The 16,154-nt window shown below is 39.4% G+C and overlaps 1 protein-coding gene and 2 pseudogenes across 2 annotated transcripts; all 3 read right to left on the bottom strand.

Moving 5' to 3' along the window:
* Positions 1-239: 239 nt before the first annotated feature.
* On the bottom strand, positions 240-6,443 carry LOC145215163 (uncharacterized). Its single transcript, XM_080083821.1, has 11 exons — positions 6,110-6,443; positions 5,790-5,945; positions 5,606-5,728; positions 5,391-5,543; positions 5,230-5,319; positions 2,625-2,741; positions 2,258-2,337; positions 2,096-2,192; positions 1,510-1,606; positions 951-1,121; positions 240-510 (listed from the first exon to the last, which is right to left on the bottom strand). Exons 1-11 carry the CDS (start codon positions 6,267-6,269, stop codon positions 336-338), a joined length of 1,419 nt encoding a protein of 472 aa, XP_079939947.1. The 5' UTR covers positions 6,270-6,443; the 3' UTR covers positions 240-335.
* Positions 6,444-6,865: 422 nt separating this feature from the next.
* Positions 6,866-12,189, bottom strand: LOC145215165 (uncharacterized; annotated as a pseudogene).
* Positions 12,190-12,957: 768 nt separating this feature from the next.
* On the bottom strand, positions 12,958-15,942 carry LOC145215172 (fibrinogen-like protein A; annotated as a pseudogene). Its single transcript, XR_013857219.1, has 6 exons — positions 15,725-15,942; positions 15,443-15,519; positions 15,292-15,388; positions 14,871-14,967; positions 14,468-14,608; positions 12,958-14,411 (listed from the first exon to the last, which is right to left on the bottom strand). The product of XR_013857219.1 is annotated as a fibrinogen-like protein A (transcript).
* Positions 15,943-16,154: the final 212 nt, after the last annotated feature.

Here is a 16,154-nt window from a genome sequence, read left to right as displayed (position 1 = left end):
CTTACAACACGCCACATCTGTAATACAAACATCTTGTCACATACTGTTAATGATATAGACGGCTAAAAGAGATTGTACCTTTTTCCCAGGTGCGTTTTTTATTATCAACACATTACGGCAATGCTAGCCTGAAAGGCAATCTGTGATCCATTATGTATGTTAAAATATAGTCACTCGAAACGTCATACTTTAAACACACGAAATCTGCGAAAAAATGCTACTTTGGTATGCGATGACTGTTCAATGAAATATGACAGTTGTATTTGCGCAAAGCTATCATATAACATATTGATGATCGAAACAAAAAAACAACACAATATACAGCAAGCTAATCTTTAGCCACACCGAACCTCCATAGAAACAGCCTTGAAAGCCTTTTTGTTTGAAACAGGACCACCTGCATACCACTTAATGTACGGCCACATGTTGCCCCACAGAGCATTGAGATTCGTCCAGTCGCACTGACCGTACCACCAGCCACCACCCCGGCTGCTGGCACAATTGGCCCCTCTGTTATGTGAAAACATTGGCATGGTTAGATATCAGTAAGTTTAATAGTAGGCGACACGGGTGCATGCTCCTCTCAACAAAATAGCGGCGAGCAGAACTTAGATACTGGAAAAGTGTGACGATTAAAGGTATTGGAATAAAACAGATTGTGAAGACAACACTTAAAAGACCATCGTGACACTGATCCTCCAGGTGCCAAAGTGATTTTTTAATGCGGATAAATTTATATCACTAAGTGAACTGTTTATTTTTAGGCATATTTTTGAATTTGAGAATGTAGGATAACGAATGTCTGAAGTCTTGAGACTTCACTGAAAACTCTCAATCCTTTTGCTAATGCGTTGAAACCCTTGCATTGAAACCCTACGACATGCTTACTTTGTCAATAATCATCTAAATTGAATTACCACATCAGGTTGCAGCAGCCAAGCAACACTCACCCGATATCGTTGTCATTGTCGTAAGTGCTAAATTGCATTCCGTTGTGATGTCCATTCGGATATAAAACAATTCTGTTTGTATAAAACATCGCATCGGGAGCAGTGGATGACGTCACATACCCCGATATGTTTAAACGGTAATTGTCGGTCTCCGGGCCAATACGAAAATCGCTGCAAAATTTGCACTACTGCTTAATATGTGTTGCAAACAAGTTCATACAGACCGGAACAACAAAACACAGGACATCACAATTGAGCCAATCTCACAAGCATATCTCTATGCAACAATGTATAGGCTAAAATTATAGCCTGCTTTGGCTTCGTAAGCTCCAGTTTTTAATTTTCCTATCCCTTGTCGGATAAAAAAGTGCTTCGAGACTAGGAGACTAGATTCAATAAAACGTCTTATGTTTGCTTGATGTAATGTGATAACTGCTTTTAAGGACGATTTCTGTCAAATAATTCAACAATGCTCGTTACACTATAAATATAAAAGAATTGAGTCAGTTGTTACAATCTTTTATTAAAAAGTATTTGGAACAAAAATTATTGATTTTACTTGTATGTTGCTTGTACAAACTTGGACGCATAATCAGTCAAGTTAAATCTAATTCGGCAAGGTTTTGTCTTAGTCACTCGGTGGATCGCTTCTAATCCTGCACACAAAAAAGTATTGGTTACCTGTACCGCACTCTATTGGCAAAATCAATATATTTTTGATCGTTTGCTGGTGATTTGCGAACATCTTCGGCATGTTGTCAGCTATGTTTGGTATGATGAACAGACAAAAAAAATTATTTTCTGAACCAACCAGGTTCTAAAGCAGTTGGGATTGCACCAGTCTATCACAAATGTTGATCATAGATAATTGTCTTAACGCCACTGTAAATTAATTCAAATACATGCAGGCTCTCCAAGATGGAAGAATTCCTTTTTTTAACTCGGACCCTGCAAACTGTTGTTCAAAATTGTTGCTGTTGTTGTTGTGCGTGTTGTTGTCGCGAGTCTTTCAAATGTTGTGTTTCGCTATTCTTTCAAATAATGTACCAAGCTAGATTCGTGTTGTTGCTGTTATTGTTCGTGTTGGTGTTGTTGTTGTTTTTGTTCGTGTTGTTGCGTTGACGCGATTTGTTCAAAAAACCTACCAAGCCAAAACTCGTTGGACGTAGATCCAAATCCCTGTTTGTACTCTGTCCACGTTTTATTAAAATCTACTTGCCCTGTGGCACGTCGCTGAATTACCTGAAACGAAACAAAATTATTCAAGTGAGATTGACAGGAACGATCATCCAACCAGCCAGACTTACCAGCCAACCTTGGACACACAACAATAATTTTCCTCCGGCGTTATAAGTTCCACTGTAGTTTCCATCCCAGCATTTCATTTCTTGAGGTAAAATATTAAATAAGCTTTTTTTGCCGTCTTTGTGATGCCAAATTTTGACAATATATACAACAAAGAATTGAGTGAAGTCAAAAAATTTCAAAAAAAGATTTTTAAGGTATTTTGCTGTAACGAATTGGGCAAAACTAAGCAGAAGAAATAACAAAGAAACTTTTTCGAGATATATCTAAGTTCGGTTAAAATTGTCTACCAGAAACTTAAAATACCACGCGTGTCAGAAGTTACCAGCCTCTTTGTCGTTGCTAAACAGTATATTAAATTCGACTTACCAGTTTCACAGTATTTTCCTGTGTATCTTGCAGGACATTGGCAGGCAAAATCGGCAAGTAGGTTCACACAAGCGCCGGGAAGCGCGCATGGGTTGAACAACAAACAAACATTGAAGTCTGGAATGAAAGCAAAACATGATTATTACCATAATGCCCTGTGCAGGTTTTTTGAAAGCATTCAACCTAATAACAGCTATGCTTATCATGGCTGTATTTATCCGATTAAACTGCATGTAAACTGTTGGTGCCAGGCGTAATTTATCAACTAAATAATGCTTTTTGTGCAAACGTTTTGTTTTAACCGACGTTTCAACGTCCGATTCAGGTCGCCTTCATCAAGGTAATATCACAGCAAAAGTAAAAAAAAAATTAAAACCGCGATGAGCAAAATTTAAAAGGGTAAAAACGCAAGCACCTATATGACAAGCGTAAAGATTTTAAGCACCTCCAATCAAAAGCTTTAAACAACTTCCGGCACCAACCAGAGAGCGACGTACACGTCCGTTTTAATGTCAGTTTTGATGTTACCCTGGTGGAATTATTCTTGGGCCAAACCCTGCAATAACGGCTCACCACCAAAGCCAAAGATACCGCGCACTGGTTTAATTTTGGGCGGCGCAACTTTATTAAAAACCTTAAAATCAACAACGATAAAACTAGCTACGTTAAAATGCAACAACACGTGGCGACCTTTAACCAACCAACACCTCGCGTTACACGCGCCACCCAGAGAAAAAGCCCGTTTTACATAGCAGAAGTTGCTTTTGTAAGTGCCTAATTGGTAAAGCAGCGCGTTTCAGACCAATCAGCGCAACTCATGTAACCGTACAGGCAAACGAAGGGAATGCTAACAACGTGCCACAAACCAAATAACACGAGAAATGCGCGTGACGGTGCCAAATCAGGAAAACAAAGTGTACAAAACAACATAATCGTGCATGACCAAACTATTTGGTCACATTTCCCCCAGCCTAGATGTGTCCGACCCCTGTAGGACCACACCTGCGTCGAAATTTGTTTATATAACGCCTTTGAAATCATTCGCTGCAATGCGTCATTCTGTGAGGCTGCAGCCTATAAACGTTTTTCACTAATGACACACAAAGGTTGACCCTTGCTCAACTGCAACCGTTCCCGCACCGATCGTCTTCTGCTTTTCCGTCGCTTGTTGACGGATGGCTCAGGATTATCTCCGAAGAGGAATACTTTATGCAAAGAATTGTACTGGTTGGGGCTATCTTTGGCGCAACTCCTGACGCGCAGTATAATCAGACTTTAGCCGGTCAACCTTCTTGAGGTAGCAAATGAATCTTAATCTATGTTGGTCGATTGGCCATCGCAAGACGTAGCACTTCATGCAGGAATTTTGAGTCGTTGCCCGCCGCTTTGGTTTTTCCTTGACACAGGGGTTATCGAGCCGCACAAGTTCCTGTGGCAAGTTACACTCTCCGCTGAATTCATCAGGTGGCACACGTTCCACCGACACATCTCAATCTCTGCAGAATTCATCGGGTGGCAAACGTTTCACCGGCACATCACAATCTCCGCAGAATTCATCGGGTGGCAAACGTTCCAACGGCACGTCACACAGTCTGCAGAATTCATTGGGTGGTACATGTCCCACCGGCACATCACAATCTCTGCAGAATTCATCGGGTGGCACACGTTCCACGGGCACGTCACACGGTCTGCAAAATTCAACGGCTGCCACACGTTCCACTGGCAAATCACACTTTTGTACCACAGCGGGCGTCGTTTCTGGCGGCGCAAACCGTTCTCGCATTTCCTCTTGATCCTGGATCCTAGAATCGAACTTTGCTGCGCTTCGCTTTAGATCCTAATAAGGCGCAGCCTGCAGATCAGGCACAGTTTCTTGCAAATAGGCCAACTGATCTTCAGCAACCAGCCTCTTTAATAGCGCTTGCTTATCTCGTTCCGGCGCTTTGACGTGATCACAATAGGTTTCTAACAGTATAGCAAAGTCATAAAGGCTTAACCTTCCGCCGTAACGCGGTGATTGCGATAAAGCATATAAAAACATGGTTAATCTCGATTATAGTTCATCCAAATGAACAAAACGTTGCCCAAAAATTGACTTTTCTCTTTAAACTAAACCAGCGGGTGATGGTGACAGGGTCCTGGCGTGCTCGCCAATTTGTTACAGAATTATTCTTGGCCCGAACCCTGCAATAACGGCTCACCACCAAAGCCAAAGATACCGCGCACTGGTTTAATTTTGGGCGGCGCAACTTTATTAAAAACCTTAAAATCAACAACGATAAAAGTAGCTACGTTAAAATGCAACAACACGTGGCAACCAGCTTTAACCAACCAACACCACTCGTTACACGCGCCACCCAGAGAAAAAGCCCGTTTTACATAGCAGAAGTTGCTTTTGTAAGTGCCTGATTGGTAAAGCAGCGCGCTCCAGACCAATCAGCGCAACTCGTGTAACCGTACAGGCAAACGAAGGGAAGGCTAACAACGTGCCACAAACCAAATAACACAAGACACAAGAAATGCGGGTGACGGTGCCAAACCAGGAAAACAAAGTGTACAAAACAACATAATCGTGGATGACCAAACTACTTGGTCACAATTTTACCTTCAAACGAAAACCACTTGGTGTTGTTTGTTGACGAATTGTTGTATGGTTTTGCCTTCAGAGAGTAGATAACCACTTTTCCACCAGCGGCTAAAAAAATAAAGTTTTAATATAACTTAAGTATATAATTTTATAGTTTTTTACTTGGCTATTTCACGTACACGAAATCTTCCTTTCTTTTCTAGCAGCAGCGCAGACAGAGCTGTTGGTAAAATATTTTCCACTTGCGTAGGTGTACGAAACAGCTTTGCAATTCGCCGGACAGTAGACATGGGTAATCGGTAGTTCGCATTCGCCAGTTGTTTCGCAAGTCACTAAAACATTATTAACTTATCGCGTCGAAAAAAAACACTATGTCATTTGAACATATTCCTACTTGAAAATGTGTAAGAGTATTTGCTCGCAGAGCAGGTTTGAGTTTGAACGCCATTTCTTTGTTTTCCGTACAAATGAGCTCCTCGGCCTGGATTGCGAAAAACTTGAACAAGTCCACCCGAATCTAAAGTAATAGTAATTTGCGTCGGGCTTGTTTTTTGACACACAAATGCAGTATCGTTTACTGTCAATCTGTTGGTCGTGCATTGCTGCAAGACATATCGGGCCGCTTGTGTAAACCCCATTTCCACACAACGACGGATTTTCTTCCCAACAGTTTGCCGGGCAAATCACGCTCGTGATCGAATGCCTTAGGTTAGAAAACTGTGTCTTGCACGTCACTGTAAAAAGCTTGTTTAAATCGAAAACACTTGGGACATAATGGTAAGTTCAACCAGCACCAATTTCATTACCAGAACGACCAATTGTTTGGTTTTTTTACCAAAAGTTGTAACAACACAGTGCACATATAAAATACATCAGGCGGCTAGTATTATCTCATTACCTGTGTGCCCCTTTATAATCGTGATAAAGTCAGATACGAATATCAGGACCAAGGCAACAGTTTTTAGTGAATTCATTCCCCTTCCAGTGTTTCCTATAGCTAGGGTTACTATTCCTGGAGTAGCCTGCCACAAAACAAAACTTTTCGGCACAAACTTCATATTGATAAATTGTAAACATCAAACTAATGTAGACGTGTTGAAATGGTAAGGAATTTCCGGGATGTTAAGCTTATACAGCGCACGACCAAGCTTTTCTTCTAAAACTTTAAACAGGGTTGTGTAAACAGCAAAGTTCTGTTAGTAGCCTGCTAGTTATTCTTTATCATGTTGTTGTTTTAACTACACTGATTTTACTTGTTGACACTGAAAAGGTGATTCATCCAACAACGGACAAGTCTACAATTTGATCTTCTTTACTAACCCGACTAACGTAATTACCGCTCATTTGGAAACCGAACAAACGAAGCGAGTTTGTGACTGAACCTGACTTAGAACTGGGATTATACTGTAACATATGCCACTTTATGGCAAGTCCACTAAAGTTAGCGGATAAGCGTGACGTCTACATGTAGCCAGGGTTAGATTTAGATGCTTTTCACTGCACGCTTTGTAAATGATGGCTCGACCACTTGCGTGTCGTGATATGACAGTGCGTAGGCTCATGGTTTATTGCACATGGGTCCCAGAACGCGTCGCTTTGTGGCATGGTTCGCAAACCCGAAATACGAACTTTTAATGCGGTCGCGATTCCGTTTTTGTCGTTTTTTTTTTTATTTGTTGCGCATAAACATCACGACAAAAAGACGATTATAACGAGCAAACACATATAGCCATTAGCGCAGTTGGGCATTCCACTTCAATCTATATTTCCACATAGTATCATTTTTTCGAGAAACAAATTTTTCATTGCACTTACAACGTTTCATCTCATAAACAAACATTTCCACCTTTGGCCTCAGTTTTTGAATCTTACTTTTGTAAATAACAAATCTAACCATCAAAAGCAAGCAGTTAATCAAGTTAAAAAACCTTTTTCAAAGCATTCATTGTGGATTCCAAAGAGTTTTATACAATTGTTAAGGTCGATTCGATTACACATGGCACTGTCAATCCAGGCACTTACGTTTTCCTAGTATACCTGGACATGAATACATTCACAAAATAAATGATACATGGTTTCTCTGCACACACCACAAAATGTGCACACATCAGCATCCGCAATCCCAAATCCATAAAGCCCATCGTTTAGAACAATGGCTCTTAGGTTGAATTTAATTTGGAAGGAGCGCAGTCTAGTTTCCATTGTACATTCATGCAAGTTTTTGTGGATGTTTGACCAGTTTAAGGGCGCCGCTTGTAGAATTAGTTCCCATTTTTGTTGCTGCTCGATCGGTTGCTGTTTATTACCCGAAGCAAAGAACTCGTACGCATTTTTGGCTGTGGATAATTTGTCTTTTATTCCTGTCCATATTTTGTCCAGGACTGTTTCTCTGTCTGGTTTGTCAGGTGTAAAAGTTTCCCAAGTTGTTGGAATTGCCGCAATAAGGCACTGGTAGTTTGCATGGTTTTGATTGTTGTTTATCAATTGGTAATTTTCGCAAACGCTTTCGAAGCTGTGATAGTCTAAATTGTTGTCTATAATTTGTTGGTACTTTAGTATACCAGCGTTTATAAAGCTTTCGAAGGCGATGGGTTTTCGTTTGAATATTACTTTGTTGTTTAACCAGATACCGTAGTTATAAAATGTGTTCTGCTTCCAAAATTGGGTTACACATTCTTTCCATAGGTCAATCGATGACCAGAATGTCGAGAGGGGAGTTAGTTTAGTGACCTCTTTGTGCGAGAGTTTTAAATTGGTGGCTGCAATGCAAATCATGGCGTTCAGTGAAGTAATACTAGTTTCAATTGTTTTCCAATAAGAATCATAGTCAGCATCAAATAGTTTCCGTATCCAGGAGAAACGAAGTGATTTTGCATAGGCTTCTAGGTCTATCATTTCCACGCCACCGTCCTCTATTCTGCAATACAATATTTTCCTGCCGACTCTCTCCCAGTTGGAGACCCAAAGAAAAGTAAAAAGTTTTCGTTTAATTTCTTTCAGAAATTTTTGCGGTATACTAATGGGCAAAACGCTCAGTTTGTACAGCAGTTTGGGTATCGCAAGGGTTTTGATAATGATCACTCGTCCTAATAACGAGAGTGATCTTGCTAGCCATGGTTTTGTTACAGCTTCAATTTCCTTTCCTATAGATTCAAAGTTGAGTGAAAACAGATTGGTTTTGTTTCTAATCACTGGAATTTTTACGCCTAGATATTTTATGAACGTATTTGGCCATGAAAGACCTTCCGAAGAAAGGTGCTGATTGGCGTTAGGTTGTCTTTCGCCTATATACATGGCGCATGATTTCGCAAGATTAATGTTACAGCCAGTGTGTTTGCCAAATTCCTTTGCTTCTGCAAAAGCTGCACGAAAGCTTTTTTTCTAAACCGTCTAGAAAAAGTAACGAGTCGTCCGCAAAAAGCGAAATTTTAACTTCCTTTGCACCTACGTTAATTCCTTTTACGGCTTTGTTCTGTTTAATAGACAAGGCCAGGAATTCTATGACTATAACAAACAACAAAGGGGACAGCGGATCCCCTTGTCGAACGCCTCTTTCTATCCTAAAAGGGGTAGACATGTGGTTGTTATTAATGATCAAGCATTGTGAGTTAACATAGAATGTTTTAATCCATCTGCACATCTATTTTCCAAATCCAAATTTGGAACAAGCTATGTTAACAAAGTTCCAATCCACTGAATCAAAGGCTTTACATATATCTAAAAACAGTAGGGCCCCATGCAATCCTTGCTCAGAAATATGATCCCAAATGTTGAAAAGCGTTCTTATATTATCTCCTATGTATCTACCTTTTACAAACCCCGACTGTTCAGGTGCTATAATCGTGGCGAGTACTTTTTTTAAGCAACTGTTGATGGCTTCAGAAGCTATGTTATAATCTGCGTTCAATAGGGTAATAGGACGATAGTTTTCGGCGTATAAAAGGTCTTTTTCTGGATTGGGGATTAAAGTTACGACCCCCCAAGTCATTTGCCCAGAAAAGGCACCTGTTTCAAACGCATGGTTAAATGCATTAACCAACGGACATTTTATATCTTTCCAAAATACTTTGTAAAACTCCGCCGGAAAGCCGTCTAGACCCGGGGATTTGTTGTTTTTCATTGTCTTTAATGCTTCATAGCATTGCTCAACAGTCAGTTTCCCTTCACACGCGTTCGTGTTTTCCTTATCTAATCTTGGACACCCTACACTGTTTACGTAGTCGTTCATTTCATCATTTGTAGTGCGGCACGGGTTTTTACTTGCCTGATACAGCGTTTCAAAATGGTCTTTTAGAACTTTTTATTTTGGAGACTTTCAAATGGTCTTTTAGAACTTTCTATTTTGGAGTTTGAGTTTAATCTAGTAATGGCCTGTTTCTCCATTCTTCGTTTCTCCAGATTTAGGAAGTATGAGTTGTTTTTGCCACCATATTCTGCCCACCGCGCCCTACTTCTTACTATTGCGCTTTTGCTGTATCTTTCAATAATATTGTCGTATTGTTGTTGGGTTATTGCGATTTCGCTCGTCGTGCGTTCGTCATGGGGTTGGGGTGATTTTTGCATTTCTGAAAGTTTATTTTCTAGCTCTGTTTGTTGGGCTTTCATTTTTTTTCCCTTTTCGCAAGCGTATTTGATAATAGATCCCCTTAGGTTGCATTTTAGTGCTTCCCAGAGGACTTGGGGAGATACAGACCCATTATCGTTATTTTTATACTTTTTTCGGCGATCCATGTTTTATTTTTTTTTACAAATTTTGCGTCGTCCAACAAGGACGTGTTCATCTTCCAATACCCTCTTCCCCTAGGTATTTTATCGAGATTAATTACGAGTTTGACGATGGAATGGTCTGATTGTGTGCTTGGTTCTATCTGAATTTGGGTGGTCCTGTTCAAAAGTGTATTTGTGACGAGTATAAAGTCTATATGCGACTTGCTGTGTGTGGGTGTTTTTGTGTGCGAGTGTATTGTTTTAGAGTCGGATTTTTGATGCGAAACACGTCATATAACTCAAATCTTTCCATCGCTTGTAAAATTGTATTTTTCGCGCGGCGGTTGCTATGCGTAGTTTTTCCTCCGGTTTTATCTACTTCATCATTAAGTACGCAGTTGAAGTCCCCGGCTAAAATAAATTCATCTGTTCCGCTTTCGGCGCGTTGCTCCTCCAAGCGGCTAAACAGATTGTCATAAAAATGCGGGCTGTCTTTGTTAGGTCCGTAAACATTACATAGTGTTAAACGCTGGTCAGATATTTCAAGGTCTATCATAACAAAGCGCCCAAGATTGTCAACTATCACTTCGTGTTTTAAGTACGATAGATTCTTGGAGAACAATACCGCCACTCCTTTGCTTTTTGTTGTGCCGTGCGAGGCTATAATTTCCCCACCCCATTCTAATTTCCATTGTTTGAGGCAGGATGCGGATGTGTGCGTTTCTTGTAGACAAATTATATCAATTTTTTTCTGACGCAGAAAATAAAACACACTTCTTCGTTTCTTGGGGTTTTGCAACCCAGCAACGTTGTAAGTTATGATAGAAAGCGGCATTTAAACGCGTTCTACACCTATTTCGATGTCAAATTCATATTCAAAGCCGCATTCGCAAAGATAGGGTTTGTTAAGCCCCAAAAGTTGGCAGGTTTTCTTCCCACAGTTACAATTAACAATTGTGTACTTGCAATAGTTGTTTAGACAGTTGGTCGTCATGGTTCGTTTGGGTATTGCGTTAACGGTTTTACACACGCAAAACATCGCGTACCTTTCGCATTCCAGACATTCGAAAGTACCTTCGTCGGTTTGATACTCTGAAACTTGTGACAGCAGGGCATTTTCCTCATAGGTTGATTGCAGATGGTGCAGTTCGTTGTCACCTCCTTATCCGGGACCAGAAATCGGTCCAGTTCGTTGCAGCACGCTGTGGCAATGTTAAACTCCAACGAGCATTTCCAACAAAAGAAACTGGTGTGTTTCTCTGTCACGTATCCATCTTCATCGCATATTGGGCAGGAAATGGGGATTTTTAGCTCGCTAAGGCTGATTGATTTTGCTTGGTGCAGGTTTGGTTCAGTTGGGCTTCTTTCATGGCGTTTTCTCGACGAACCCTGCTTTAGTTCCATAGGGGGCTTGCTAATTTGCTTTGTTTCAGGCAACCTTGTTTCTGTGTTGCTTATCTCAATTTCACCCGTTTTGGTGAAGGTGTCGGCGGTGTCCAAATCTAGCGGTTCCCCAATCGGCTTGTCTGAACTCTTATCTTCTCCAGCGCCCTTGTTGCCACTCTTATCGGTGGCGGGGCAATCAACGCCTTTCGCGGTTACTTTTTGGCTTGTTTCCAGTTTCGGGTAGTCTTTTATTCTTTCAGGGCAGTTTTGTTGTTTGTGCCCAGGTTTTGTGCAGTATTTGCACGTTATTTGTTGCCCGTTGTACGTGCAGTAAAATTCATATCCGTTCATCGTAACATAGCTTGGGATTGGGTTTTTCTCCACATCGGCTCTGTCAAGAGTGAGAATTCTCATTCCAGTTAATAGTCCTTTTTTATCTTTCCGGTGTTGGATATTTTTTACATCACCATATCTTTTCTCAGATTCTTTTTTAATTTCCTCGTTAGGAAAGGGTATAGGTACCCAACCCACCGCCACATTTAAGTTGTCGGATTCATACAGTCTTACCGAATATACTTCATCAACTTGTACCAATTTTTCGTACAACTCCAGTACAGCTTTTCTTGTGGTACACGTCACGTCCACTAAATTTCCCTTTCGTTCAGATATTCCCACCAGCTTCTTTATTGAAAAGCTTTCTTTTTCTATCATATTGACAACATCTTCTCTTTTGCTTTGACTTCTTGTTTTAAAGCTCATGCAAGTGCGTCTCTTCAAACGTTCCCCACCTCTTTGTTGTAACTTGCGCAAAACTAGGACTTTTTTCCATTGCTGCTTGCGTCCGCTCGCTACGAGCGCCAACATAGAATCAACACGCTGTAGACTACTACTCGATCAAGTGTTGCCACACCCCAGGAGCGACACCTTACGATCACATTAAACAAAAACTCCGCACATAATTGCATACATAGTAGGCTAAAATGAGATAGTTTCAATTGTTAATTACCAATAAAGTATAATAACACGCCTAGGAAAAGGTTTAAAAAATATTTTTACCCTTTATCCATTATAACAAATTTCCAGCTGATGTGATAGACAGAAATCACTTGGTTTTACTTATGGAATTAAGCGCCATATTTGATTGGTTTGTCCAGTGGTATACCATAATACATTCGAATTGGGCCCGAATTTTGCTATTCTAATCCAACACAAGTTGAACTTCCGCCATAACCAAGCACGACTTTATTCAACAATCACTATTCGTGTATAAGTGAGGCTTTAGTTCCACGAATCGGTCTCATTACACTTTGTGGGTTGAAGAAGCGTTGCAGAACGGTATGTGTACGTTCATATAAAAACAAGTCACACTACACACCGCATGCATGGTTGTTGTTTTTTTGGGTCCGATTTTCTCACACTGAATATATTTATAAATGATGAACTGGAATGTATTTCGAATTGAGTAAACATAATGTACGTTTCTATCACTTGAGTTTTGCGTGTGCGTATATATCACCGCGAAACTATCATTTGTTAAGCTGATTCCATCCCTTTATTTTCTTTGAGTTAATTATTTCATTTGTCGGGTGTGCTAAAACCCAATTTTAACAGCTTGGAAACAAATAATTTACAATCACCAAATCACCATGAAAGCAAAACACCAACATGAGTGTACGATAAGTATATTCCCACACAACGATAAAATGACACAATAAAACAGTTTCTGTTCGTACAAATACTTTAATCCATAAGATAATATATACGGAAACAAACGAAAGTTTCAGGACTCAAAAAAGACACGTAAGTGAATTTTGATAAGATTTTTGTCGACAAATGTTACTGCATTGGTCTAACGGTGTAGGTATCGCTTTTGGTTTGCTAAAATTAGCAATAATATATTCTACACTTGTTTTTTCTCACAAAAGGTATTTTCACTGGAATTGCAAGTGGAGTATCATAATGTGTGCCAGTTTCGAAAATCTGGCTCACACTGCAGCGATAAAGCACAGGATCAACAAGGTAATTAAAAATGCAGCAAAGTGAATTTGTCATAAGCTCGTACTTCAAGCACATTTAAACATATGGACAAGTTCTTATTGTGTGAAAAGGCATCAACAGCGCAAGAAACCCTTCTTATAAAGAGTCAGGCTGGAACTTTATTAACTGATAATTGGAATATTCTGATATACATAAATTGATTATGATTTGATAAATAATTTGCCGTCAAATTCGATTTAAATTTAGTGTGTAAGTGTAATGTAAATCGGTGTTCACTTAGTTTGTTTGTTCACTGTGTTCACTTAGTTTGGCATACGCTTATTTAATTATTGCACTTGATTTTCACAGTAACTTTATTTATATTTATCTATCAATATATGTGTGTTTCACTGTGTACGTTCAGTTTGATATACGCTTATTAGTTGTTTTGTTTCATAATGTTCGTTTTTTTGTTTAGCCATATTTATTTTCACGTTATTTCTTTCACTTCTTTGTTTTTCCGCTTTTGTTTTCCTGTGTTCCATTTTCACCCTTTTTCACTTTAATATATTTTTTGTACTTTATAACACCGGTAAAATTCGAACGCATCCCCGCTTCAGTTATTTCCCGTGGCGCGTTGTGATTGGTCACATTCCGGGAAGCATTTGACGTCGTTTTTCCTCGTGTTTGGTGAGGCAGTTCTCTCCTGGCCCCGGTGAAGTGTGCGCGATAGTTTTAGTGCTGTTGTGCTGCTTTTTTGTTTTGCAATAACGCAACGTGATAATTGCTGTAACGTAACGTGATCGAACGTTACCTTTCAAAGGTTTTATTAATTACAATATATAATATTTTTGGCCAGCAGCGAAGTCACCGTTGTAACAATTGGTTTTAGCTATAAGCCGTTAGCGCAGGAATTTTGAGAAGAAAGAAATATTGCGTTAAATTAAAAGCTAACAAAAGTAACAAAATCAGGTTGTTGTCAAACGTTAAAACCGTGTCAATCGCACTTTATACTCATTGTGGACACGTCAAAGTATGGTCCCCAATCAGGCTTGGGATCCCGATTCAGGTTGGCACTAAAACAGCTTTTGTGCCACCATCCACCTCCATAAACCTCCGCACAATTGGAACTGTAAATAACAAAAATTACCCAGCTGAAATTTACTGTAAACATCAGCATTCTTACGTAACACGGTCGTTGTCGCTGTCGTACGTGGAGAACTGCATCCCATTGTGATAAGCCATCCGATCATCAAGAGTTGATGACGTCATATAGCCGGAAATGCTCAGTCTGTAGTTTTCGCTTTCCGAGCCAATTTCGAAAAAACTTTAAAAACAGTAAAACTTCTGATTCCAAAGGCTTTAAATACTTTTAATAATTTGTTTCACAAATTTCGACACTGCAAATAGTTAAACTTTCTTTTTGAGTATTGAATAATTGGCAAATACGTTTTAAACTTTTAGTCATAATTTTTCGCGAGTTGTGATATTGCAAATATTTTATCCATGATTAAACCTCCCTTTGTTTTAATATTTACAAAGATTACCTAAAGAAGAGAAGCTTTATGGGGTTAGTTATATTTGTTTACCTGTAGTCGGCAAATTTCTCTTCCTTGCAGCGGTTTGTCAAATAGAATCGAACTCGGCAGGATTTTGATTGGGTCATCGCGTGGATTTTTTTCAAACCTACGAATGCACAAGCATGTGTTTAAACGAAATTTTTTTTAATCAAAAACTTAAATCTTGTTTACGTAAATACTGTATATGTGTACTTTTTACTGTTGGTAGCAGTAATAATTTTTCAAAATTTAACAGGGTTAGGGAGTGTTTAGAAATATATTCAGGTATCACAGTGAACAATTATGGCGAAACGTTTGTTTTAGTAAACTACACCCCCTCGCGTATTGAAACCTATCAGTTTGTGTTTTATGTCAAATTTCTTAGGGAAAAATGTTTTTTCAACAACAAAAAAGCTACTACCGCGGTTACACACAAGAATCAAAAACCAACCTCGCCAAAATTCCCCAGACAGATTTCCAAATCCAGTTTTTTAATCTTCCCAGGGTCTATTAAAGCTAACACTCTCGTCAAAGCGAGTCTGAACCGTCTAAAATACAACCGTTACTTTAAGGAAAAGTAAAGTTGACTAATAATAACTCACAGTCCATCCTTGTGAACTGAGACACTCTATGTTTTCAGCAAGTGAAAATTCTTTACTTTCCGGGGAACAAGGCAATTCTGCAAAATGAATATTCTTAATTGCTAAAAAGGTGCAACAAAACTTCTGTGGCCAAATACAAAAGTATTTCTAGTCTAAACAAATCCCTGGACTACAGACTAATGTATTGCACAGTAAATTTTCCATTTGTCCAATTCATTGCGTAAGTAATGTGTAGAAACCAATAACCAATTGCGCACGTTGTAATGTCTTAAATCGACTTACCGGTCTCACAGTTCCTTCCAGTTTTCCGGACACAAGCAGCCATAATCAGCGAGCAAGTCGACGCAAGTGCACTTATTTGCACATGGGTTCACGTAGGAGCAAACATCGAAATCTAAAACAGTAAAACAGGGATGTGCAACATAAGGGTCACCGGTCAAATGAGGTCCGGGGATCCTATTTAAGGGAATCTGTGGCCAGCAAAGAGACGTACATTTACATCATAAGATGGTGCTAGTGAGGAATTATATCATTTTTGTTTTGTATTTTGTTTGTGAGAGAATATTGTTCAAAAAAGATTGAAAGTTTTTTTTCACCGCAATATAACAAAACCACTCCAATTTTACTGTAAACTGTGTCTGAGCATTTAAGTGTGATTGATAAACAACAAAACTTTAGTTACACAAAAAGCTCGGCTTATGAGGTTATTGTA

The sequence above is a fragment of the Phallusia mammillata genome, chromosome 2 (assembly GCF_965637545.1).
Source record: "Phallusia mammillata chromosome 2, kaPhaMamm4.hap1.1, whole genome shotgun sequence".
Classification (NCBI taxonomy): Eukaryota; Metazoa; Chordata; class Ascidiacea; order Phlebobranchia; family Ascidiidae; genus Phallusia; species Phallusia mammillata.
This window is presented reverse-complemented; position numbering and strand designations above follow the sequence as displayed.

Excerpts from the sequence above, each read along its gene's own strand:
- LOC145215163 (XM_080083821.1), bottom strand. The coding sequence starts at position 6,269 with ATGAAGTTTGTGCCGAAAAGTTTTGTTTTGTGGCAGGCTACTCCAGGA. Across the intron at positions 5,729-5,789 it reads GCACGACCAACAGATTGACA|ATTCGGGTGGACTTGTTCAA; the intron begins GTAAACGATACT and ends CTATTACTTTAG. Across the intron at positions 1,607-2,095 it reads GTCCAACGAGTTTTGGCTTG|GATTAGAAGCGATCCACCGA; the intron begins GTAGGTTTTTTG and ends TTTTGTGTGCAG.